Genomic DNA, 26,710 nt, shown 5'->3' with positions numbered 1-26,710 from the left:
TGGGAAAAATAACCGGTCTATTGACTGCTCAAGCATTAAATAATTGTATAATATTGTATCTTAATTTCATGTATAATATGATATTGATTTCTATATTATATTTAATTACATCATGACACTAGTATTGCCACCGTAATTGGAAAAAGTGCCAAGCTTTCGGGGGGGGGGGGGGTTACAAATATTTTGTTCCTAGCTACATCACTGCGTGTAACTTCGACGTAAACAAAGTCTTGTGCCTTGCCTAATACGCTTGTTTTTTTTTCCTACTAGATTGTAAATGAAGTGTTGGTTTAAAAGATGTCAGGAGGATTTTTCCCCATTATAATAACCTGTATCTAAAGTTGCTCCATTTTTAGTAAGAATACATACAGTAAAACTGTAGTAACACCCAGAGACATAAATAACAATAATGCTATTTATGTCATTGGTAACAACCTAGGGAAACTATTTGCCTTAGCAAATACGGCTTGGTAATTACATGGCAATTATGGAGGGAAAACGAGGTTGCCAGTCTATTGTGAAGATACATGTATATAGAGTCTATCAGACCGCGTTCTTCATTCAGCAAAATATAACTTACATCACGGTATACATCAAATTAAACGGTTTTGAAAAAATGCATTTTTTTATGGATCCGAGTTTTTTTGTCCTTGACGTTGATTGTCAGAATAAAAAGAGAAGACGTTTGGTTAACAATTATAAATTTTAGTCATAAAAAAAAACAATCCACAAAAATCAAAATATTAATCTCTATAAATGGTTTCGAATAGTTTTTTTTTATATTGAGAGCAACGCATTGTTTTTCAATTAAAGCTCAATAAATTTAACACGCAGACAACAATTGATGTCAAGATAATATCATTAAAATAATTTTCGCACACACACATATCGGAGTATTTGTCTTCAGAGAGCAGTTGCTTATCACTTCAGGATGGCCGAGATGCCCGCCCCCACGGCTCCAGCTGTGGCACAGATCCCCGCCTTCGTGCTCGCGGCCAATCCTACTACACCGGCACTCTGACACAGGGCAAACACACTTCCAGCAGCCGTGGCGGGGGTCTGTCAAAATATGAAAAATGGAAGTTTACATCAAACATTTCTTGTGTAAATGTGATATTTCTCAGTAAACTTATATACTTGTATATACTTTGTATTGTAATATGTATTCATATAAATTTGATCCAAATGTGATAGATTTTTAATTTTTTATATCAAATCTAAAACGTTCCATTTGAATAGACCCTTATAAACCTAACTAAGAATTAAAAACTACAATTTTTAGTATATTAAAAAAAACTATAATTTACACGACTGTACTTTTTCTATGAATGTTACAATCTGGGTAGTATTGGCTGCCAAATTTCAAAAAAAAAATTTTGGAATGCACGACCACCTCTCTGCCTGAAATCTTTAAAAAACAACTATGAAACCTATAATTTTGACAAAAAACTTTAAGATCTGGTCTACAAAATCATGAATTCAGTTTTCCTTTCAGGTGTGTGGGAGTAAAGAAGATAATTTTTAAACATTATATGCATTAACACCTATACATCAATTTTGGCCCTGCCCTAGAATCAAAATCCATACTCCAGGGGACATGAAATTTAAAATTTTAGTAGAGGACTTCCTGGTAAAAATACTGTGGAATGATTAAATTTCGTGGGGGCCAATTTTCGTGGATTGCTTAAATTTTACAGGTTCGTGGGGACGTAATTTCGTGTATTCTCTTAAACTTACAAAGGATATATGACTTTATTACCATAAATTCCTTGAAAATTGAGCCACCACGAAATCTAATGATTCCACAGTAATTATGAAGTCAGTTTTTCATACAGATGTGTGAGAATATAGAGAAGATTTTTAATCATTATATGCATTAACACTATATTGTCCCCCACCATGTCCTGAACCCCTGACCCAGGGGCCATGAATGTCACAATTTTGGTAGAGGAGTAAGTGGACATCATAACCATGTATTCAGTTTTTGCCCACATGTGTGGGAGTAAAGAAGAAGGCCATATTGGCCCCACCCTAGAGCCCAAACCCCTGACACAGGGGTCATGAATTTTACAATTTTGGTAGAGGGCTTCATGGACATTATAATCATGCATTTACTATATGGCCATATTGGCCCCACCCTAGAGCCGAACCCCTGACCAAGGGGCTATGATTTTCATTATTTTGGTTGAGGGCTTCATGGACATTATAATCATGCATTTACTATATGGCCATATTGGCCCCACCCTAGAGCCTGACCCCCTGACCCAGGGGCCATGAATTTCATTATTTTGGTTGAGGGCTTCATGGAAATCATAATCATGCATTTAGTTTTTAACAAATATATATGGGAGTAGAGAAGAAGACTTTCAAAGAATTATTACATTTTTAGTATATGACCATATTGGCCCCACCCTAGAGCCTGAACCCCTGACCCAGGGGCTATGATTTTCATTATTTTGGTAGAGGGGTTCATTGACATCATAATCATGCATTTAGTTTTTAACAAATATATATGGGAGTAGAGAAGAAGATTATCTAAGATTTAAAACATTTTTACTATACGTATGGCCATATTGGCCCCACCCTAGAGCCTGAACCCCTGACCCAGGGGCCATTAATTTCATTACTTTGGTAGAGGGCTTCATGGACATTATAATCATGCATTTACTATATGGCCATATTGGCCCCACCCTACTCCCATATTGTTAAGAACATCCTCTAAACACATTATTCCATATTTATACCACTCTGAGAAAATTGAGAGATTGATTTGTTTTCAATACATATATAATAGATATATAATTGTTAAACCAAAGTCATTCTGTGAAAATACATTAAATTGTGCATTGAAGTAGTAAAATTTTACGTTTGAATGGAATGTTCCAAACTTTGTATTGAATGTCAATTCCTACATAAGTCACGCCCATTTCTTTTGAAACGAGGAAAATAGTATTCGTCACAATGTAAACACAAATAAATTTGTTACTAAGATATTCTTGATTCTTTATTTTGATATCACTGTTTCTGAACATATATTTGGAAAGAAAAAAAGTGTGTGTATGTGTGTTTTTGTGTATAAAGCACGTGTATGAAATTCCTGCTTGTGCTGTTTAGAAGAGTGGCGGTTCCGAAAGCATTGTGACGAATACTGTTTTCCTCGCTTCAAAAGAAATGGGCGTGTCTTATGTAACAATTGACGTTCGATACAAAGTTTAGAACATTCCATTCGAACGAAAATTTTTACAACTTCAATGAGTTTCATTGTAGAAGGATAAGTTAGCCTGTTTTCATTCATAGAGTTCCTTCATATTTTCTATGAAGATATAACATTATCGTAAAAAGTAATGAACCTGAGATAGCTTGACAGACTACACCTTAAGAAGAGATCATTTATATCTCCAGTTCCTGCGAAATCATTCGTTACCCTTTTCCACTTTGCTTCTTTTGCACTAAAAATTATTGTGATATGTTAATTCATGTAGAAATGAATGAGGTTTACGGAAATAATGTTTCCGTGCATATTTTTCTATTATTAGGCAGCAAGCCAGCTATGTCACATGTTATTTGTAAAGCGCGATTTTTTAGTGCGCCAATTTTTTTTTAGCAACAAAGAGCAAGTTTGAGCTATTTTTCGCAAAACCACATCGACTTCCTGAGCAGAAATGACAGACAGAGAACGTAGAGCAAAAGCAGACGCAAAGATGTCAGAAATTATGAAGTCTTTACGGGAAAGCGAAACCATCGACTTGGAATCCACGCCGTCACGACCTTGGCCAGCGTCGATAGTGCGGGATGGCCAACACGTGCAAACAGGTTCAGTTTCTCCGCATGAAATAGCGGACCTTGAGTCAAAATGCCGAGAGCTGGAGGTGAAGCTACAGAGGACGAAACTAGAATGCAGATATAGAGAGTTACAAACCCAGATAGAAACAGAGACGAGGAATCTGCACTCCATGACCCTTCATCCGGCGGCGGCGACAGCACCACCAGATACGAGGACCCTTGACGCTCCACCGGAATTCCAAGGTAATTTACATACGTCAAATGCTTCAAAGAAAGCTAGAAAAATCCAGGATTATGTATGGACTGGAGCTAGGGACTTGTTAGACGAATCTAAAACCATTGATATGGGAAACGGAGTCAAATTGAACGTGGGGGAGAAAAAACTATCCTTAGGAGACGTAACTATAGAGCAGTGGGGTTATGCAAGCCTTCAAATTCTATTTGAGATGATCAATGATGGTACTTGTACACTGAAACAGTCTCTTGATTATGTGCGCTACACCCAATCCGTCTTCAGACTGGCCGCTAACTATATGTGGCCAAGCGTTTTGTTGTATGATCGTGAATACCGTGAAAACCAGTTGAAGTATTCTTATACGTGGAATACCCCATGTGCACAGCTACGAGAGTTCAATCTTATACCAAAGAGGGATAACGCCACCACTCAGTTTATTTCTCATATGGGCAAAGCGCAAGTGGAGAAGCCAGTTCATCAGCCTACTGTTATACCGTCAACAACCAACAAACGCGGAAGGGGACCATTCTTACCAAATGGGCGTGAAATATGCCGTCGTTTTAACCAGGACAACTGTGTGCGTCCAGACTGCAGGCTAGCTCATAACTGTTACATTTGTTATGGGACTTATCATCCGGCAACTAAGCATGGTTTGGCAGGAAAAACAGCAACAGACCCATAAAACGGATAGGCAACTCTCCGTCGTACAACCTGCAGGTTTCCGCCTGGGAAAAGCTTATTCCTTACAATGACTTTGATAAACCATTTATCCTGCAGGGCGTTAAGGAGGGTTTTCACATTGTTGACAAGGATTTAGATACTGATACTTATGTTGAATGTAGCAATTATAAATCTTCTGTGGTTTTTTGCAATCAAGTTGAGTCACAAATTGATTATGAAATTTTGCATGGAAATTATGTTATATGTGATAGACCTATGAATATTGTAAGTGCTATGGGCGCCATCCCCAAGTCTCCAAACAAAGTACGACTCATTCATGACGCGAGTCGACCCATTGGCAAAAGTCTCAATGATTATACCTCTGATAATTCTTGTTCATATATGGACCTAAATCATGCTTGTAAACTAATCACAAAAAACTGTTTTTTAGCTAAAGTAGACCTTCAGAGTGCCTACAGGTCTGTCAATATTCACCCTAGTAATTATAGATTTACAGGTTTAAAATGGCAATTTACAAATGACAGCAGTGTTACATATTTGTATGATGCAAAACTACCTTTTGGGGCTGCAAAAAGCCCTAGCATTTTTCAGAGATTGTCTAGTTGTGTTTGTAGAATTGTGAAGCTTCATTATGGGATTACAGCAATTGTTTATATTGACGATTTCTTAGTTATTGAAAAAACTTTTGAGAAATGTATGTTTGCATTACAAGTTTTGGTCAAAACACTGAGACAATTAGGGTTCTGTATCAATTGGAACAAAGTGGAAGGACCATGCCAGCAGCTTACTTTTCTTGGTGTGAGAATAGATACTTGTGCCCTCACCCTCTCCCTCCCTCAGGACAAATTGGAAGCCTTACACGAACTTCTGATGACATTCCAGTCAAAAAAGCGTGCAAGCAAACGTCAACTTGAGTCCTTGATAGGAAAACTGAACTGGGCTTGTCAAGTGATACAAGGTGGTCGTACCTTCCTGCGCCGTGTGATTAATGCCAAGAATACCTTACATAGACAATCTGATAAAGTTCTTCTGGATTGTTTTCGTAAGGATCTGGAGTGGTGGACAGCTTTTCTACCTGTATTCAATGGAACAGTGCGTTTTCTAGAGACCCGTCCTGTTCGTTCCTTAATGACGGATGCATGCAACTCAGGAGGAGGCGGCTACTTCCATGGTGATTATTTCTATGTGAACTGGGCACTGGACTTACCTGAGGTGGCAGACAAACATATCAACGCCAAGGAAACATTGGCTATAATCCTTGCATTACAGCGTTGGGCCCCGTTGCTCTCCAACAAAAAGGTCGTAGTGTACACAGACAATACTACGGCAAGGGCCAACATAAACAAGGGAGCCAGCAAAAATACATTTATTATGGACTGGCTTAGGAGCCTCTTTTGGACTCAAGCTTCTTATAACTTTAGTGTCTATGCAGCCTATGTTAAAGGCAAATTAAATACACTAGCAGATGTCATTTCACGTCTAAATGAACCTAATATGCTTATTAAGCTATATGAAATGTTACCATTTGATGGGTCATGCATTGTACCTTTCACTGTTAAGGCTCTTGTGTCACACATGTCACCTGCTTTTATTTATTGTAGATGGGGCCGGGCTTCTTCAAGCACTGCACACTGCAGCTAGTCGCCTGAAGAGCCAAGGATGAGCTGTTAGCACCAAGAAAACATACCAAGCCCAACTTACCTGCTACTTAGACTTTTGTGCAAAGGTTAACCTACCTGGTGTGCCTGCATCACCGGAGCAGATCATCCTATACATAGCATATATGGTGGATGTAAAATCTTTTAAGTATAGTACTATTAAGAATTATCTTAATATTGTGAAACATTTACATTGTGCAAATGACTTTGATGACCCTATTCATGGTGTATGGTTGATCCAGCAGACACTGAAGGGAGCAAAACGTGAACTTGGGGATGCCCAAGAGGCAGCTACACCAATCCAGCCTTGTCACCTTTTACTTATTAGGAGTGCGTTATGTTTAGACCTCAAGGAGGACTTATCTTTTTGGGCGGCATGCCTGATAGCTTTTTTTGGACTTTTGCGCCCTGGAAACTTCTTATCTCAGGGACCTATCTGTGTACCGGACCGTGACTTGTGTATCCAAAACATAAGCCCGCACGCCAAAGGCTTCTTGTTATCCCTGAATTGGACGAAAACTTTGCAGTTTCGTGAGCATCAACTTCAAGTCACCCTTCCGGATCTGCACGGTCATCCACTGTGCCCTGCCAGCGCCCTGTGTAGCTTATTTCGGTTGCTTTTCGCCAATCCTTTGACTTCAGACACATCCCCTCTCCTTCAACGGACAGATGGCAAACCCCTGTCTTACAGCTGGTTTTTGTCTCGACTGCGAAAAATCCTACCTGGAGAGGGCATCACCGGGCATTCCTTTCGGCGGGGCGGTGCCACGTGGGCGTTCCAGCAAGGTTTACAGGGTGAACTTATCCAAGAACTGGGTTTTTGGAAGAGCAACGCCTATCTACGCTACCTGGAGTCCAACTTGGATCAAAAATTTGCAAATATGTACCAGTTTGGTAGAGGACTACCTTCAGCCTTTAGTTGATTTTACCCCTTCCCTCATTCAAACATTTTCCCCCTGGGTCTGGGAGGTTACTTTTTCACATGTACATGCTGTATTACATGTATGTTGTTTGTGTTTAATTGCAAATTGTATATTGAGCATTGCAAAAAATAAAATTTTGTAGGCCCAGGATACTGTTGTTTATTTGAAGTAAAATGTTAATTCATGTAGAAATGAATGAGGTTTACGGAAATAATGTTTCCGTGCATATTTTTCTATTATTAGGCAGCAAGCCAGCTGTGTCACATGTTATTTGTAAAGCGCAATTTTTTAGTGCGCCAATTTTTTTTGAGCAACAAAGACAGAGCAAGTTTGAGCTATTTTTCGCAAACCCACCCACCCACACCAGTTGTATTACTGCAGACATGCCTTGTATTTAGCAATTATGGGAGGTTACTTTTTCACATGTACATGATGTATTACATGTATGTTGTTTGTGTTTAATTGTATATTGAGCATTGCAAAAAATAAAATTTTGTAGGCCCAGGATACTGTTGTTTATTTGAAGTAAACCGATTCAATTAGAGTGACTAAACTTAAATTTCAAAATTTGGGAATTTGAATCCACAGTCTTAAAAACTTTGACAAATAATTGTCTATCATATTTAAGGGATTTCCGACTTCCATATAAATCTATTTATTTCTTTATGAACCGAATTTATTACTTTATCTGGAATTGGAATTAGAAAACGAAATTTGATATACGACTCGATATCTAACTTTCAATTCGGGGCTATCCACGAGTCTTCATATTCACTTAATGAATAAACATACATGTACATCATGGTCAAACTCACTCTGATCGATGGGATTATGTTTAATAAATAGGTGTTTTAGAAAACTAGAACATGTGTGATGGAATCAGATGTTTTAAAATATATGCTTTCTTTTGTAAGCACATTCTTAGTGGTGAAACGAGTCCATACAGTAAAAAATAAGACAAAAATCAACGCTTGACCCCATTTTGCTGATTTGTTTACAACATAGTATTCATCCCACATATTGTGGCATTGGGCCAAAACCTGAATTATATATGTTGGAAGTGACATTATGATGAAGGGTGTATATTTCCTATCAGTATGGTAGATATCCCTATCAGTATGGTAGATATCCCTATCAATATGGTAAATATCCCTATCAATATGGTAGATATCCCTATCAGTATGGTAGATATCCCTATCAGTATGGTAAATATCCCTATCAGTATGGTAGATATCCCTATCAGTATGGTAGATATCCCTATCAGTATGGTAGATATCCCTATCAGTATGGTAGATATCCCTATCAGTATGGTAGATATCCCTATCAATATGGTAGATATCCCTATCAGTATGGTAGATATCCCTATCAGTATGGTAGATATCCAGATTAGTGTGGCAGAAATCTTCCATCCATGTTTTAATATCCCTTACGTTTCATACCTGCAGTACAGCCGCTATGGATCTCCATGTTTAAATATCCCTTACGTTTCATACCTGCAGTGCAGCCGCTATGGATCTCCATGTTTAAATATCCCTGACGTTTCATACCTGCAGTGCAGCCGCTATGGATCTCCATGTTTAAATATCCCTTACGTCTCATACCTGCAGTGCAGCCGCTATGGATTTTCATGTTTAAATATCCCTTACATTTCATACCTGCAATGCAGCCGCTATGGATCTCCATGTTTTAATATCCCTTATGTGTCATACCTGCAGTGCAGCCGCTATGGATCTCCATGTTTAAATATCCCTTACGTTTCATACCTGCAGTGCAGCCGCTATGGATTTTCATGTTTAAATATCCCTTACGTTTCATACCTGCAGTGCAGCCGCTATGGATCTCCATGTTTTAATATCCCTTATGTGTCATACCTGCAGTTCAGCTGCTATGGATCTCCATGTTTTAATATCCCTTATGTGTCATACCTGCAGTTCAGCCATTATGGATCTCCATGTTTTAATATCCCTTATGTGTCATACCTGCAGTTCAGCCGCTATGGATCTCCATGTTTTAATATCCCTTATGTGTCATACCTGCAGTTCAGCCGCTATGGATCTCCATGTTTTAATATCCCTTATGTGTCATACCTGCAGTTCAGCCGCTATGGATCTCCATGTTTTAATATCCCTTATATGTCATACCTGAAGTGCAGCCGCTAAGGATCTCCATGTTTAAATATCCCTTACGTTTCATACCTGCAGTTCAGCCGCTATGGATCTCCATGTTTTAATATCCCTTGCGTCTCATACCTGCAGTGCAGCCGCTATGGATCTCAATGTTTAAATATTCCTTACGTTTCATACCTGCAGTGCAGCCGCTATGGATCTCCATGTTTAAATATCCCTTACGTTTCATACCTGCAGTGCAGCTGCTGTGGATCTCCATGTTTAAATATCCCTTACGTTTCATACCTGCAGTGCTGCCGCTATCGATCTCCATGTTTAAATATCCCTGATGTTTCATACATGCAGTGCAGCCGCTATGGATCTCCATGTTTAAATATCCCTTACGTTTCATACCTGCAGTGCAGCCGCTATGGATCTCCATGTTTAAATATTCCTTACGTTTCATACCTGCACTGCAGCCGCTATGGATCTCCATGTTTTAATATCCCTTTTGTGTCATACCTGCAGTTCAGCTGCTATGGATCTCCATGTTTTAATATCCCTTATGTGTCATACCTGCAGTTCAGCCGCTATGGATTTCCATGTTTTAATATCCCTGATGTTTCATACCTGCAGTGCTGCCGCTATGGATCTCCATGTTTAAATATTCCTTATGTGTCATACCTGCAGTGCAGCCGCTATGGATCTCCATGTTTAAATATCCCTTACGTTTCATACCTGCAGTGCAGCCGCTATGGATCTCTATGTTTAAATATTCCTTACGTTTCATACCTACAGTGCAGCCGCTGTGGATCTCCATGTTTTAATATTCCTTACGTTTCATACCTGCAGTGCTGCCGCTATGGATCTCCATGTTTTAATATCCCTTATGTGTCATACCTGCAGTTCAGCTGCTATTGATCTCCATGTTTTAATATCCCTTATGTGTCATACCTGCAGTTCAGCCGCTATGGATCTCCATGTTTTAATATTCCTTATGTGTCATACCTGCAGTGCAGCCATTATGGATCTCAATGTTTTAATATTCCTTATGTGTCATACCTGCAGTTCAGCCGCTATGGATCTCCATGTTTTAATATCCCTTATGTGTCATACCTGCAGTGCTGCCGCTATGGATCTCAATGTTTTAATATTCCTTATGTGTCATACCTGCAGTGCAGCCGCTATGGATCTCCATGTTTTAATATCCCTTATGTGTCATACCTGCAGTTCAGCCATTATGGATCTCCATGTTTTAATATCCCTTATGTGTCATACCTGCAGTTCAGCCGCTATGGATCTCCATGTTTTAATATCCCTTATGTGTCATACCTGAAGTGCAGCCGCTATGGATCTCCATGTTTAAATATCCCTTACGTTTCATACCTGCAGTTCAGCCGCTATGGATCTCCATGTTTTAATATCCCTTACGTCTCATACCTGCAGTGCAGCCGCTATGGATCTCCATGTTTAAATATTCCTTACGTTTCATACCTGCAGTGCAGCCGCTATGGATCTCTATGTTTAAATATCCCTGACGTTTCATACCTGCAGTGCTGCTGCTATGGATCTCCATGTTTTAATATTCCTTACGTTTCATACCTGCAGTGCAGCCGCTATGGATCTCCATGTTTTAATATTCCTTACGTTTCATACCTGCAGTGCAGCCGCTGTGGATCTCCATGTTTAAATATCCCTTAAGTTTCATACCTGCAGTGCAGCCGCTATCGATCTCCATGTTTAAATATCCCTGACGTTTCATACCTGCAGTGCAGCCGCTATGGATCTCCATGTTTAAATATCCCTTACGTTTCATACCTGCAGTGCAGCCGCTATGGATCTCCATGTTTAAATATTCCTTACGTCTCATACCTGCACTGCAGCCGCTATGGATCTCCATGTTTTAATATCCCTTATGTGTCATACCTGCAGTTCAGCTGCTATGGATCTCCATGTTTTAATATCCCTTATGTGTCATACCTGCAGTTCAGCCGCTATGGATTTCCATGTTTTAATATCCCTGATGTTTCATACCTGCAGTGCAGCCGCTATCGATATCCATGTTTAAATATTCCTTACGTTTCATACCTACAGTGCAGCCGCTGTGGATCTCCATGTTTTAATATTCCTTACGTTTCATACCTGCAGTGCTGCCGCTATGGATCTCCATGTTTAAATATCCCTTACGTTTCATACCTGCAGTGCAGCCGCTATGGATCTCCATGTTTAAATATTCCTTACGTTTCATACCTACAGTGCAGCCGCTGTGGATCTCCATGTTTTAATATTCCTTACGTTTCATACCTGCAGTGCTGCCGCTATGGATCTCCATGTTTTAATATCCCTTATGTGTCATACCTGCAGTTCAGCTGCTATTGATCTCCATGTTTTAATATCCCTTATGTGTCATACCTGCAGTGCTGCCGCTATGGATCTCCATGTTTTAATATTCCTTATGTGTCATACCTGCAGTTCAGCCATTATGGATCTCCATGTTTTAATATCCCTGACGTTTCATACCTGCAGTTCAGCCGCTATGGATCTCCATGTTTCAATATCCCTTATGTGTCATACCTGCAGTTCAGCCGCTATGGATCTCCATGTTTAAATATCCCTTACGCTTCATACCTGCACTGCAGCCGCTATGGATCTCCATGTTTTAATATTCCTTATGTGTCATACCTGCAGTTCAGCCGCTATGGATCTCCATGTTTTAATATCCCTTATGTGTCATACCTGCAGTTCAGCCGCTATGGATTTCCATGTTTTAATATCCCTTATGTGTCATACCTGCAGTGCTGCTATGGATCTCCATGTTTTAATATCCCTTATGTGTCATACCTGCAGTTCAGCCGCTATGGATCTCCATGTTTTAATATCCCTTATGTGTCATACCTGCAGTTCAGCCGCTATGGATTTCCATGTTTTAATATCCCTTATGTGTCATACCTGCAGTGCTGCTATGGATCTCCATGTTTTAATATCCCTTACGTTTCATACCCGCAGTGCTGCCGCTATGGATCTCCATGTTTTAATATCCCTTATGTGTCATACCTGCAGTTCAGCCGCTATGGATTTCCATGTTTTAATATCCCTTATGTGTCATACCTGCAGTGCTGCTATGGATCTCCATGTTTTAATATCCCTTACGTTTCATACCTGCAGTGCTGCCGCTATGGATCTCCATGTTTTAATATCCCTTATGTGTCATACCTGCAGTTCAGCTGCTATGGATCTCCATGTTTTAATATTCCTTATGTGTCATACCTGCAGTGCTGCCGCTATGGATCTCCATGTTTTAATATCCCTTATGTGTCATACCTGCAGTGCTGCTATGGATCTCCATGTTTTAATATCCCTTATGTGTCATACCTGCAGTGCAGCCGCTATGGATCTCCATGTTTGAATATTCCTTATGTGTCATGCCTGCAGTTCAGCCGCTATGGATCTCCATGTTTTAATATCCCTTATGTGTCCTACCTGCAGTTCAGCCGCTATGGATCTCCATGTTTTAATATCCCTTATGTGTCATACCTGCAGTGCTGCCGCTATGGATCTCCATGTTTTAATATCCCTTATGTGTCATACCTGCAGTGCTGCCGCTATGGATCTTCATGTTTAAATATTCCTTACGTTTCATACCTGCAGTGCTGCCGCTATGGATCCAGCCGCCACACCAGCCTTAGTGAATCCCACCACTCCCAGAACCACCGGTCCGCCTATTAATGCACCCACAGCACTCGCTGTCCCTACAGCAGCTATCTTTACAGCTGAAACAGATAATTCATCAAAATCAAAGCAGCTGCATGTAAATGACATCTAAATTTTGGTAGAGGGCTTCCTGGTCTACAGAATTATAAATTTGGTTCTCCTTAGTACAGGTGTGTGGGAGTAGAGAAGATAACTTTTAAACATCATATGCATTTAGGCTATACATCCACTTTGGCCCTTGAGTAAAAACCCATAATCCAGGGGACACAAAATTTATAAATACCCCAAGGACCTATCACTACTAAAGATTTTGATTTTCATGAATTTGGATCTATGGATCTACACTTCCTATGGTTGATTTCATTACAGTTACAGCTTTTCTAAGCAAATGGTTTTTTAAAAGAAGACTTTTAAAGATTCTTCTCTATATATCCCTATGTAAAAACTTGTGTCCCCCACCTCCCCTATCGTGGCTATAACAATCACTTGTATACTAGCACCAGGCTAGCTTTGTGGCCCATTGATTTTGTAAGACGGGTAACCCATAATTCTTTGCAAATGCACAGTCAGGTAGAACCGCTGACACCAGGGCTGCGTTCAAGATCGTAGCAGCTTGCCTAGCCGCTAGGTCGTAGATATCTATATCTATTGAACGGAATGCTAGGTTAGCCGCTAGGTCTCAGATTTGAAGTTGGAAATATTCAACTAAAGACTTATTACATTGACATAATTTGTTAATTTCAAGCGGAAATATACATGTTAAGATTCATTATAACTTAAAGAAGGAATAAAATATCACTATATAAATAGATTTCGTGTTTGTTACAAAGTTGTAACTAAGGTGGCCATCTTGAATTCGATGCTTAGCATTAAATATTTAGGCCACGTATATCTATCTAGCGGCTAGGCTAGCTTTCCGTTCAACTACGTAGCCCTACGTAGCAGCTACGATCTTGAACGCAGTCCTGGTCATTCTCGGGTTGGCTGCCGTGTGACAAGACATGATTTTGAGGGCAGCTCTTGTTTGCTGTACTGAGCGATATTGCAGTATGCATTGTGCATGAACCTTGTTAATAAGTGGGCACGGATAGCAGACCGTGGTAAGTATATGTAGTATATGTTATCAGTTTTATTCAGTATTTTTGTGTATTCGAATAGTAATTCTTGTTTATTGAGCTAAAGATAACCTTGGCCAGCCTTCACCTGTTAAACTTACTTGTGTAAGCAGTCGAGCGTATCTTTTGCGTGGAAGTTTAAATACCAGTTTTATATTATCGATAAAGCCCTGTATTAGAATTGTATAGCTTTGAACGTTATTCTATGCATATTTTTTTGGTATTAGATAAATTTTGATTTATTTAAATGTCTTGGGCGGAAGTGATTCTCCGGGAACTTATTGACCGGAAGTGTGCGCCATATTTATTTTGTTATTATTTACATGTTGCTATAAAACATAACTTTGTTTACATATTAGTGACAGACACTTATCATATGATTATTTTATTCAAGTATCATCAAATCTTGCCAAACTCAGGTTGCCTACATGTACTTATTACCGAATAAATTGTAGCATTTTGACTAGGTCATACAACAGTGTAGGTCCAGTGGGGATAACCACCCCGATGTTCAACAACACCACGATCCCTAAGTTCCAGGACTACAGCCCTGAAGGATTCCACGAAGGGGATACTGGAGAGAAGTGAAGTCTACTTTGTGCTATCGGCGATGATTTGAAATAAAAGCAGATATCCGATCGAGATCAGTGATCGTGTGACTTGGAACACGAGTGATATGATATTAAGTGATTGATATGTGAACAGTTGAAAATAAGTTTTCACTTTTGGAGTGGCAACAATATTTTGAACTTAAAGAAAACTATTATATACCGGTTCGTCTGTCTGTCAAAAGGGTTTTTTTTTTTTTTATATACATAGATAGTAGTTTTTTTTTTATTTTTTATAAGTTTGTTAAAGTATTTGTAAATAAATTTATAAACCTGAAGTTGCCTTAACTGTTATTTGGAGAACGCCTGGCTCATCCACGTTACAGTGGCCCCATCCTACCCCTGGGGAACATGATTTTCACAACTTTGAATCTACATGTACAATACCTGAGGATGCTTCCACTTCAGATTTAGCTTTCCTGGCTGATTAGTTTCTGAGAAGAAGATTTTAAGAGATTTACTTTATTTATTCCTATGTAAAGATTTAACACCCCCCCCCCCTCAATGCCATTGTGGCCTCATCCTACCCCGCAGATCATGGTTTGAACAAACTTAAATCTGCTCTACCTGAGGATGCTTCCACACAAGTTTCAGCTTTCCTGCCTGATTGGTTTCTGAAAAGATGATTTTAAGACTTTTCTTTGTTTATTCCCACATAAAAATTCAATACTAACTAGGGCCCTATCCTACCCCCGGGGATCATGATTTGAACAAACTTGAATTTACCTTACCTAAGGATGCTTCCACTTAGTTTCAACTTTCCTGGTTGACTAGTTTCTGAGAAGAAGATTAAAGATTTACTTTTTATATTCCAATGTAAAAATTCAACCTCCCATTGTGGCCAAACCCTACCCCAGGGGGTCATGATTTTCACAACTTTGAATCTATACTTCTTGAGTATGCTTCCACATAAGTTCAGCTTTCCTGGCCAAATTGTTCTTGAGAAGAAGATTTTGAAAATTTCTCAATTCTTTTTAATAATTCCTAATTATCTCCCCTTGTAAAAGGGCTTGATTCTAAAATTTCACAACTTTGAATCCCCTTGGCCTTATAGTGCTTTGTGCTAAGTTTGGTTGAAATTGGCCAAGTGGTTCTGGAGAAAATGTTGAAAATGGTAAAAGTTTACAGACAGACTGACAACAGACAAAATGTGATCAGAATAGGTCACTTGAGCCTTCAGCTCTTTCTATGACTTACTTATTATTTTATTCATTTATGTTAAAGCCATAAGCCTTGTGAATGGAAAAATTTATAATTCTACTTTCATAGAGCAGCTAGCTATTGTCAGTCGAAAATCCTAGTTTTGGTTCAGTAAAATAGGAGTATGATTCTGCTGGATATATTGACAGATATACGGGCAAAACAAATTAAAGGCAAATTGCAATTACTTATCTTCAGTTACCATTATTAAGTGTTTTAATGAAGATTTAATTTTATTCACATTTAATTAATGCAAAATATTAACTCTTCATGTGGGAAAAAGTTGATATAATAAAAATAATGATCATATTATTTCTTTTTAATTACTTTTCCCACAAAAATTTTTCCTCTTCATCTGTAAGTTCATTGACATGTACCTCTGGTGTATCATTGAAATTGAAATTTTATCAACATAGAATATCACCTGTTAATTGTTTTGATCTCGGCATCAGGGGTGCGATCTAAACAACAGTGTGATGTTGTTTATATTGTAAACTATATCTAAAATCGAAGACTTTTATTCAAATTCCAAATAGTGAATTTATTTTATTACAAATACATGTAAGCTATCGGTATACATAGATTTTTTTTCGAATTCACAACTCGTTGGTTTTCTATTCCTTTTATGTTTGTTCAGAACTGTAAGAGTTACCGGACTTTGTTAACAAACCATCATCGTTTGATGTTCAGCAGAAGGGGGTCTGTCGTCTGAATGAAGCTATATTTTCTACTATTCAAAATTATGGAGAGAGAAACTTCCTTCCTATTCAACTTTGTAAAAGATCAAATTCTTTCTCTGAGATTTCATAAGTTTCCTGTCAGATTCCACTTATAAACACAGGTAATCACAAAGCTCACCCAGATGAGGCATCACCATTGTAAGACCAACTTGATCATAATACATGAATAAGAAAAGCATAGTAAATGATTTCTTATATCAAAATATATATAAGATATTGTAAAGTTGTTCTACACAATATGATATGATAAAATACAAATTCTATGATACAATATCATACTCAAAATATTTTTATTATCATATCACGTTATCGTTTTTTATTTGACAATATCATATTATATAATAGATAATATACAATACAATATCATATCAAAAGATAAAATTTCATACAATATGATAACATATGATATTTTTTTAATCATATTAAATGATAAATATGATACAATTTCATATATAACACCATACATACCATATGATACAATTTCATATCCTAACATTCAAAAACGTTCCACATTTTATGATATCGTATTACTGTCTATGGCCTATAATCAAGAACTGGAACGGAAATCGACATCTTTGTTGTAAAGACAGTAACCAATAGCGGTCCTATAGATCAATTCAATTGTTATTTGCAATAGATCCTTTCAGGGCAATAACAAGCTGAGACAGAGAAAGAGGCCCCTGAGGGCGATACAGCCCTAGCTTCTGGTAGCTGTCTCACCTAGTCCAAAACACGTGTATCAGGGCTGATACACTACTATGGGTATATCTATGATATGAAATGATACTGGTGCTGTACCAGTTATCGGCTAAGACCAGTTATCGGATAAACTGAGAGTTCGGGTTTATAGCACGCGACAATCCAAGATTTTTTAATTCAGTCGTCTTTTTCGAATAAAGAAAAGTAAGTTTGCTTGAAAACTTTCTTGAATATGTTTTATACATGAGCTTAAACGATCATTGTTTACCGCTGATTTTACATCTTTGCACTCTCAGCAGTGGGGGAAGTGACGTAATAAGTTAAAAAAAGAATATTACCTCTTTGTTATACTTTCATGTTAAATACTGAAATCTGACTGGTTAAGACGCAGTTAATAATATTTACTATTACCCTCAGCGTTAGCAACGCACTTGGCAACGGGTAACATTAAAAAATGTTACATGCGCGAAAATTATGCGCGTACGGTTCGCTGTAGAATTCACGTTATTCCTATATAAAAGCAGTAAAATTTTCTTAAAAATTTTAAAAAAGACATTCAGTATAACAAAATAAATAGTGCCTGTTTGGGAGGATAACAGTTGAAATTGACACCCCTCGCGTCGGTTGACAATGGTTTTCTCGGGGTGTCAATTTCAACTGTTACCCTCCCAAACAGGCACTATTTATATATTGTGATACGTTATTATATCCCTTCTCTGATTTGACATATAATATCAATACATTTAACATTATAAACAAAAGGAATTCACAAATTTCCGAGAGATTCGTAACGCAATTGAACGCCTGATTGCACAATTATGTATTGAATAGTCTACAATTTGGTGCATTACCGTATGATAATAAACGAATAATTTTATGAGTTTTGTTTATAATGTATCACAACCCCGACTACTTTAGTCTGACCCCACAAGGGGCATAATTCAAACTACATTTAGCAGAGTATAAAATCAACATGAACACGGATTTTACTATGTTATTATCACAAAGCCGATAACTGGTACAGTAAATCGTAACAACTCGGCAAATTCGGGGCGTGCTAAAAAGCACAAAACAAGATCTTTTTGGTTCTTAATAACAATAAACTAACAGATTGATAAATAAGGATTTCACTTTTTAAAAGTATGTCAAGTTTTATCCAAAAATATCAAGAAATAAGGAATTACGAAAAGAAAACGTTAAATTTTAGCCGATAACTGGTACAGTGCCAGTATAGGGCACTTGCTTTGAATTTGAAACTATACAGTACAATAGAAAATGGAGGGGTGTTGAAATTTTATAGTCATATAGACCTCCGTAATTCATTCTCTATATTTTATGAAGTTTGATACCGTGGTTTAGAAGAACAAAGAAACACGATTGAAACAACAAAGATGGATCACGTTATTGGAATCCACTTTTGGTAACATTGGACAGCTGTTGGATACTATTACTATTACAGTACCTATAGAACTTACCGGAATACATGTCCATGATCGTTTCAGCTTCTATAGAGCAGTGAACTAAGTGTTGCCTGTAGTCTTTCCTTTGAGATAACCGTTAATAATATGATAACCGATACTGTACGGTCAACACTTTGTTTAAATACGTTTGTTTACGACCAAAGTCAAGCTAGCACGCACTAACTTCGACGCACTAACTCCGTTCTAAATATGCTTATCGACTAGTTTTTCGATCCCGACGGGAAAATATCCTTGTTTACGCTGGGAATATCCCTGCACATCATAGGTATCGCGTGCGCATCATGTGACCTTTACTATTACGTCACTCACAGAGTGAAAGAACATTGTACAGGTAATGCGATGCCAGTGGTGCACTAACTGATTTATCCACATAGGCCTAACGTTATATGCGGGCGTGTAAGATAAATATAGGATCTCTCATGATTTGCGATGGTATATGATTTTTATCCAACGAGTTGTGTGTTTTCTATCCCCGAGCCTTGGCGAGGGGATAGAAAACACACAACGAGTTGGATAAAAATCATATACCATCGCAAATCACGAGAGATTCTTTTTATCACATGTTTTAGCAAGTATTTTGTTAATCCCAACTTTTTCTGTAAAAATTGTGATTGTGAGCCGCACAACACATTATTTACAACACGTCAACAACGTTACGCATGGAAAAAAAGTTCCTTGAAGTTTAACAAACAGACATTCATTTTCTAACATTTTTTTATGAATTCATGACAAATAACTGAAACAACATTAAATGTTTCAAATTTATATCTCAACACCCCTCAACTGAATTAATTATTTACTTTTTCATTCTGCGTCAATCAACCGTCTAAACCTACGTAATGATTAACTATGACGTCACGTGGCGTAAGAACACACAGTGGAATATCAAAATTTATCCCATGAGTGATATCCACCGTATATTGGGATAAACATGTGATAAATATATATATATCTTTAAAAATTGTTTAATTGCAATGTCACAAAGTTGTGAAAGTGTTTATAAGTATGTGTTTGTTCAAATTTGGGGGTGGGGGGGGGGGGGGGGTGGGCTGTGGCTTGGGCTCATCTATTCTCTTTTGAGAAGTGGACAGGTATAGCCTACATCCACTTCTAAAAAGAGAATAGGGCTCATCCAAAAAATTCTTGACAAGCAAAATCATGAAAATCCTAATCCGTGGGGTGGAGGGGGTGGGGGGGGGTGGGCCGGGTACTACGGTAGGACAACATTCGTCAAACTGGTGTACGCCGAATGCGCCTGTTGACCTTTAGTGACTCTGCTTGTTAGCGGGTTATGTAAAAAAAATTCTGCAATGATCGCTGTACCTTATTAACCCGCATGAATCATCAATAAAAGTATTTCATTTTTTATATTTACATATCTTTCTTTTAAAAAAAATAACTAATAGATTTTTACTTTTGCAAAAAGTAAAACTCACTAAATTACTGTTAAAATACATCAGTACGTAAGCTAAAAGAAACAGCACATTCGTGTCCAATAGGAATTTGAGGCCGACAACATCATGATCATTTCGTGCAGTCCGTGATTTTTCTTAGGTCACTGTAGGTTTTGACCAATCGATAAACGAGGCGCGTAGATTTTAGTCCTGTCAGTTTCCATACAGCTATGAATTAACAATAGGTTTCCGTAAGAAATAGAGGGAATCATACTTGGTAGATGTAAATTATATAAAACTGAAAGTTAATGTTGAAGGATTTACAAGTTGTTTGTTGGCATCGGTTAGATCCTACAACAAGGATTGTTCAACGTCACAGAAGCAGCAGTGGAGTTGTGCACAGTTTACACAAGCTTCGCGTCGGTTGAAAATGGTTTTCTCGGGACAGTCAATTTCAACTGTTACTGTTTTAAAAGTTGAAAAATCGCCTTTATTCGTCATGTGAGATTTGCGATAATCGGTTAGCGTCATATGGAAGTTACAATCTTGCCGAAAACAAATTCATAAAGTCACGACTATCGGATGTCTGTTCGACAATGTACGATGTTGTTTGATAAGAGGACGAGTTGTGGCGGTTCATTTACGAATCAGGGCGATTAAATATAACGAACGTGTGAAGATCTTCCTACAAGCAGGTAAGATGCATATGGAAGACGTTTATTTTTGTAAATATAAACATACAAGAAGATCGTAATATTAGTGTTTTAGTGCGTGAATTGTTTTCATATACATGAAAACAGCAGCAGTAATGTTTTAATCCCTGAATCAGAAAAAAAACCCATTTTTTAAGAAAGGATAAATTGCAAGTATATATAAAATTTCGAAAGACGTGGTTTTGTTAGTATATTTACTTACAATATTGCTGAAAGGTGTACTGATAAATCAAAAGAAGATATTGCGAAACACTAACCAATCTCGTGTTTTCATATTATAACTCGTAGGTCATTCTCAAAGTTCTCGAAATGCACTCGCCCTAAATCACCTGTTTTTGTATTGAATTTGCATCAAATCAAAATACGTATTCCTAGGACGCTCAGGAGAGACTCGGGGAAATAATCGCAGGAACTCGTATGATCCTCGGAGTCGATCGTAGGATATATGTAGTATTGCAAGCATTAGGAAGTTTCACGGGTTTTCTACAAAGAAGATGGGAGGATAAGATAGCGCAAATGCCCAATCGGTTTAGTCGTGAAATACATTTTGAATTCATTTTTTCCCAATTAAATTTATTCAAATATATTAAAATACAAATGTACATAAGCACAATTTCGAAGTATATTCAGTTTATTTTATATTTAATAAACGATAAGAAAAAAAACATTGCCTTAAATTTTTGTGGTATCGAACCCATAACATAAAATTCCTAGATTAATAAGGTTCGTTTATGTGGGGTGCTCTAACCACTGAGCCATTTCAGACATTATAAAGTAGGCTGTAAAATACTTTGTGTGACTTTGGCCACGAATTTACTGACTTTTTTCCAAAAAGTTGAATTGTTGGGAAACAAAATGATATTTTTACTGTATAGTGGGTCATCTCTCCACGTTTTTGTTGATAATAATCGGGTTGTTTTCGGTTAGACCTTACTTAGACTATGAGAAAAATATGGAGCACATACACACTCTATGAAAGAAATGCATTGAAGTTCTACAAAATGACACTATTTGCATGTTTTGATACGTATACGCCTGTTTGAGTCAATATATTCTAAGTATTGAACATATTTATATGTTAAAAATCAATGATATGTTAAATATAGATATTGTTTTTAAAAAAGTATCAGATTTATTGATATTTGAATTTTTCAGTAGCTTGTCCGACAGCGTATGGGCATTTTACACGCCTTATCCACCCATCTTCTTTTGAAGATTTACTAGGACTATGTGCACGAGTGCAGTGCGAGTGTCGTGCAAAAGTCTACGAATACATAAAAATATGACCATCTCAACGGCGAACCCTGAATAAATGCTATTTTTGAAACCGTACGTAGCTTGGATTCGTATCAGTGTGACAGAAGCTAAAGACATGTTAACTTTGTAAATACACACGATTTTTCTCTTCCTCCTTCCTGTTTATACCTTTTTTGCAACCCCTGCAACCACCCTCTGCATGGATCCGCCACTAAATATAAGTTCAATACATGACTTTTTACTCATTCTTATGGGATACTTAATTTGCTTGCCCAGTGCCAGTACCAGAGAATTTTAGAAAAGTAATGCATGTTCAGATCGAGCCTATCAACGTTTGGGTTGTAAACACAAAGTAAGTAACGATCACCTACTTCGTTAAACAATATTCTTAGTTTGCCTGCTGAATCTCCAGTAGTCGAGAAGATATTAAGAGAAAAAATTTCATATTAATTGACTAAATGACCACTAGAGCAGTGCCTTAAATAACACCAGAGCCTCTGACTCCGTGATCACAGTGTTTGGTAGAGGTTACAGGCGCGGATCTAGAGGGGTAAAACATTTCAAAATTTGGTAGGGGTTAATTTGCTCATCATAGCTATGTGTGCTTAGTTTGTCTGTGGAGTGTCCAGTAATAGAGAGAACCCTCCTAAAACTTATCTGGCGCTAGCTGATTGAGTGACCGACGGATACAGTGCAGTTATTTTGCGATCGTCAATCGCCGTTTTTTCTAATTTGACATGTAATTGACGGCCGTATGATATGATGCCAAAACATGCGCGGATCCAGAGGGTCCGGACCCCCCCTCGAATTTTGCCAAAAAGGGGTTATCAGATTCGATTGTATAAACAAAATTGAAAAACCACCACTATCCAATATAGACATATTAAGCTTGTCATTCCTTAATGCCAATTCAGTTATAAATGTGATGTAATTATTTGAACAAGTCGGAAAAATATGACGTCACGATCCTCGAAGAAACCCTGAAAAATTTGCCCTTTGTAACAAAATTCGTCGCTGGTAAGGAGAAAAAGTTGTACTTTCAGGCAAGTTGGTTGGATAAATATAAATGGTTGACACACAGTGGCGCACTTCAGGGGGGTCTTTGCAAAATTTGTATGCTGTTTCCTCAGTCAGATGTAAGATGTTACGACAACTTTGTAAGTAAACCATTCAAAAATTTCAAGAAAGTTGGCGGAAAAGATTGTTCAATTCTAAGACACGAACAGTCTGCCTACCACAAAAGTGCATGCATTGAATATCAGACTCTGAAAGCAAGCCTCACTTCCCCAGAAACCACAGTCCAGTACAAGATTAGCTCACAAAACAAGGACATATATGACAAAAACTTGAGGCTCTTGAGAATGATAGTTGAATCAGTAATTCTCTGTGGAAAACAGAACATTCCTTTGAGGGGACACAGAGATGACTCCACAAGTACATCATCCAACAAGGGCAATTTCTGGGCCATTCTAAATTTACTAGCTAGTAATGACGAAGAGCTGGCTAATCATATAAAAATGCACCAAAAAAATGCAACTTATAACAGCAAGACCATGATATCATAGACACCATTGGGTCGCACATCAGAAATCAAATATTGGATGGCCTGAAAGGGAGGGGGTTTTACTCTACCATAGCTGATGAAGTGACCGATACGTTTTCAAACCAAGAGGTCCTGGCTTTGTGTGTGCGATTTTTAACTGAAAATCAAAGTGAGCCATATATTCGAGAAGAATTCTTTGATTTTCTCCATCTGAAACGTACTACTGGGGAAGCAATTGCAAATAAAATAGTAGAGGTTTTAACAGAGAACAATATTCCAGTTGACAAAATGAGGGGCCATGCGTACGATGGGGCAGCAGCAATGTCGTCAGAAAAGGTAGGTTGTCAAGCTCGAATAAAGTCTATCAATCCACTTGCTCTTTACACACACTGCAACAGTCATGTCCTGAACTTGAGCATAGCCCATGCGTGCAAAATACCTCTTGTGAGAAATATGATAAATGGGGTAAATGCCACATTCGTTTTCTTTGACGTCTCTCCCAAAAGGCAGCGCTTCTTTGAACATGTCCTTCAACATCATGGGTTGGAATCAAAGCGTAAAAAGTTGTTGGGGTTGTGTAAAACAAGATGGGTAGAACGTCATACCTGCTATGATGTATTCTATAGCATGTATACTGCCGTCGTTGAATGTCTCCGGTCCATCGTAAACCCAGGGATTGACGAAAATACCCAAGATGAGTGGTCGTGGGACGCCCAAACTAAAATCACAGCACAGGGATTGTTGGCCACTATGATGTCGTACCACTTTTTGGTGACGTTCATCTGTGTCAGGGTTGTTCTGCAGACAGTGAAGCCCCTTGCATCAAAACTGCAGAAACATGATCTGGACGTGTATGAAGCCCGTACATTGATAACCGATCGTGTTGAGAGGATGAAAGAGATTAGAGAAGGAGTAGATGCTGAGTTTGAAACGTGGTATGAAGATTGCAAACGAATCGCTAATGAGCTTCAAATAGAAGAGAAGGTCCAGAGAACATGTGGTAGGCAAACACAGAGAACAAATATCGGTAGCTCCACTCCGCAACAATATTACAAAGGCACGGTAGCTGTTCCATTTCTGGATCATTTATCAACTGAGCTCAATGACAGGTTTAACAAAGATGACAGTGTTGCATATGCTTATGGCTGTCTTGTTCCAAAGCAAATGGTCAGATTCTGAAATACAGAAGTTTTCTTCTGAATTTTTCTTCTGGGAATGATCAATCGGACTTACAATCTTCATCTTCACAAGATCTACTAGGGTATTTGTTGGAATGGAAGAGGGCTTGTGGGGAAACTCGGTGAAAAGGGCATCACAGCAGACAATCTCCTAGATACATACAGAATTGCATACGGAGACATTTTTCCAGATATCAAAACACTTCTTCACATTGGTTGCACCTTTCTTGTCACCTCTTGTGAGGCCGAGCGCTTATTTTCTAGGCTTCTGGGCTTCGTCGCATTAAAAGCTATATGCTAAGTACAATGAATGAGGACAGATTGTCGTCACTAGCCCTCATGCACTTACATCATGCGAGAACTATCAATGCCAGTGAAATCTGCCAAAAATTTCCTTGAAATAAGGTTGTATCTTTTACAATGCATCAATATGTTAGTAGGCTCTGTCGGACCCCCCCCCCCCCCCCCCCCCTGGGAAAAATGTCTGGATCCGCGCCTGCAAAACACCCTGCAACATAAATACACATAGAACAGAACACTGCACGTATTGATTTTTAATTTATCAGACCTTTAAACATATACAGTATACATGTATATACCTTTGTCTTGACACCCCAATCTTATTTTGCTTATTGCCACACAGCTTATAGGTTTCTGCTTGATTGACTGCTCAGATTTTATTCAGATTTTGGAATTGTTCAGAAAGTCACATCACATAATCTTAGTTCAATTCTGTTTAAATTTGAGTAGAGATTGACTTGTATTTCCACAAAGATGGCGTTTGATCATAAAATCGCATGTTTCCGACATTGTGGTATAACGGAGGGGCCCTTTCACGACCACTTCTGTCTAATTCTACCAGCAATCGTCCTTGATTGGAAAACCCACATTTTTAACAAACGACAGTCACATTAATATGGTACAATTAAGGGTGTATACTTTATATAAACCGTAATATTTCGGTCATTTACAAAAAGCAATTTCCCTGTGTTCATACAGAGATTATTGTTAGCGTATTTTCACTTAATACCATATTAATAAAAACAAAATACCGTCCGGAACTTACCGTCAAACACGTCCATAATCTCTTTAGCTTCTAGGAACTGTGTTCCTCAATAGGAATGAGAGTACCAATGCACCGGATGTTGACATCAGAGAAGTGTTAATGTTCCTCAATATAGGAATGAGAGTACCAATGCACCGGATGTTGACATCAGAGAAGTGTTAATGTTCCTCAATATAGGAATGAGAGTACCAATGCACCGGATGTTGACATCAGAGAAGTGTTAATACAAGATTGAGCCGTGCAGAAAAAGGTATGGCTAATGTGATTGGCTGAATTAATTGCTGAAATAATGATTATTTCAAAGAAAATTTATCACTGTTTAAAATAAATGATAGATTGAAGAAGTACTGCAAAAAGTAAAGAAATAAGAGGGGTTGAAATATGGGGTGGGTGTCAATTTTGGGACTTGGATTTATTTTCTGCGGATTTGTAAACAAGCTCAATTTTGACCTATAAACGCCATGGGACCCTATGTATTTCTATTGATTTTGTGTTAGTGCTTGGAATGAACTTTCAAATGTGACCAAGGATATGTCTGTAAGTATAATAGCAAACTAGCCAGGTGGGTTTAAGTTAACATTGAGCCCTATGGGAAATGAATTGGTACTCTTTTCCCAATA

General features: G+C 38.1%; 3 protein-coding genes across 8 annotated transcripts in view; 2 read left to right on the top strand and 1 right to left on the bottom strand.

Annotated features, from left to right (window-relative positions):
- Window positions 1-684: 684 nt before the first annotated feature.
- LOC109618716 (interferon alpha-inducible protein 27-like protein 2A) lies at window positions 685-26,228 on the bottom strand. Of its 2 annotated transcripts, XM_034480488.2 has the most exons (4): window positions 19,180-19,314; window positions 18,934-19,075; window positions 13,028-13,155; window positions 685-1,059 (listed from the first exon to the last, which is right to left on the bottom strand). In XM_034480488.2, exons 2-4 carry the CDS (start codon window positions 18,947-18,949, stop codon window positions 922-924), a joined length of 282 nt encoding a protein of 93 aa, XP_034336379.1. In that variant the 5' UTR covers window positions 18,950-19,075; window positions 19,180-19,314; the 3' UTR covers window positions 685-921. The 2 variants fall into 2 exon arrangements, with proteins under 2 accessions (XP_034336379.1, XP_034336380.2); XM_034480489.2 differs by lacking the exons at window positions 18,934-19,075; window positions 19,180-19,314 and adding an exon at window positions 26,091-26,228.
- Window positions 3,323-7,385, top strand: LOC136274118 (uncharacterized). The gene is made up of 2 exons (XM_066080419.1): window positions 3,323-4,026; window positions 6,301-7,385. The coding sequence occupies exons 1-2, from the start codon at window positions 3,663-3,665 to the stop codon at window positions 6,360-6,362; spliced, it is 426 nt and encodes a 141-aa protein (XP_065936491.1). The 5' UTR covers window positions 3,323-3,662; the 3' UTR covers window positions 6,363-7,385.
- Window positions 20,477-26,710, top strand: part of LOC105327948 (uncharacterized) — a 25,708-nt gene continuing 19,474 nt past the window's right edge. The window contains exon 1 of one of the 5 annotated variants that reach the window (XM_066080417.1): window positions 20,477-21,028. Coding sequence is in view for 2 of the 5 variants with exons in the window: in XM_066080418.1 (XP_065936490.1) it covers window positions 26,622-26,627 (6 nt within the window). In the remaining 3 variants the exon portion in view is untranslated. Of the gene's footprint in view, window positions 21,029-26,200; window positions 26,341-26,503; window positions 26,628-26,710 lie in introns of those variants that run through there. The other 4 variants (XM_034480463.2, XM_034480462.2, XM_066080418.1 and 1 more) reach the window with 4 other exon arrangements.

This window comes from Magallana gigas, chromosome 3, assembly GCF_963853765.1.
Source record: "Magallana gigas chromosome 3, xbMagGiga1.1, whole genome shotgun sequence".
Lineage (NCBI taxonomy): Eukaryota > Metazoa > Mollusca > Bivalvia > Ostreida > Ostreidae > Magallana > Magallana gigas.
This window is presented reverse-complemented; position numbering and strand designations above follow the sequence as displayed.

Excerpts from the sequence above, each read along its gene's own strand:
- LOC109618716 (XM_034480489.2), bottom strand. Across the intron at positions 1,060-13,027 it reads CCATAGCGGCAGCACTGCAG|ACCCCCGCCACGGCTGCTGG; the intron begins GTATGAAACGTA and ends ATATTTTGACAG.
- LOC136274118 (XM_066080419.1), top strand. The coding sequence starts at position 3,663 with ATGACAGACAGAGAACGTAGAGCAAAAGCAGACGCAAAGATGTCAGAA. Across the intron at positions 4,027-6,300 it reads CGCTCCACCGGAATTCCAAG|ATGGGGCCGGGCTTCTTCAA; the intron begins GTAATTTACATA and ends TATTTATTGTAG.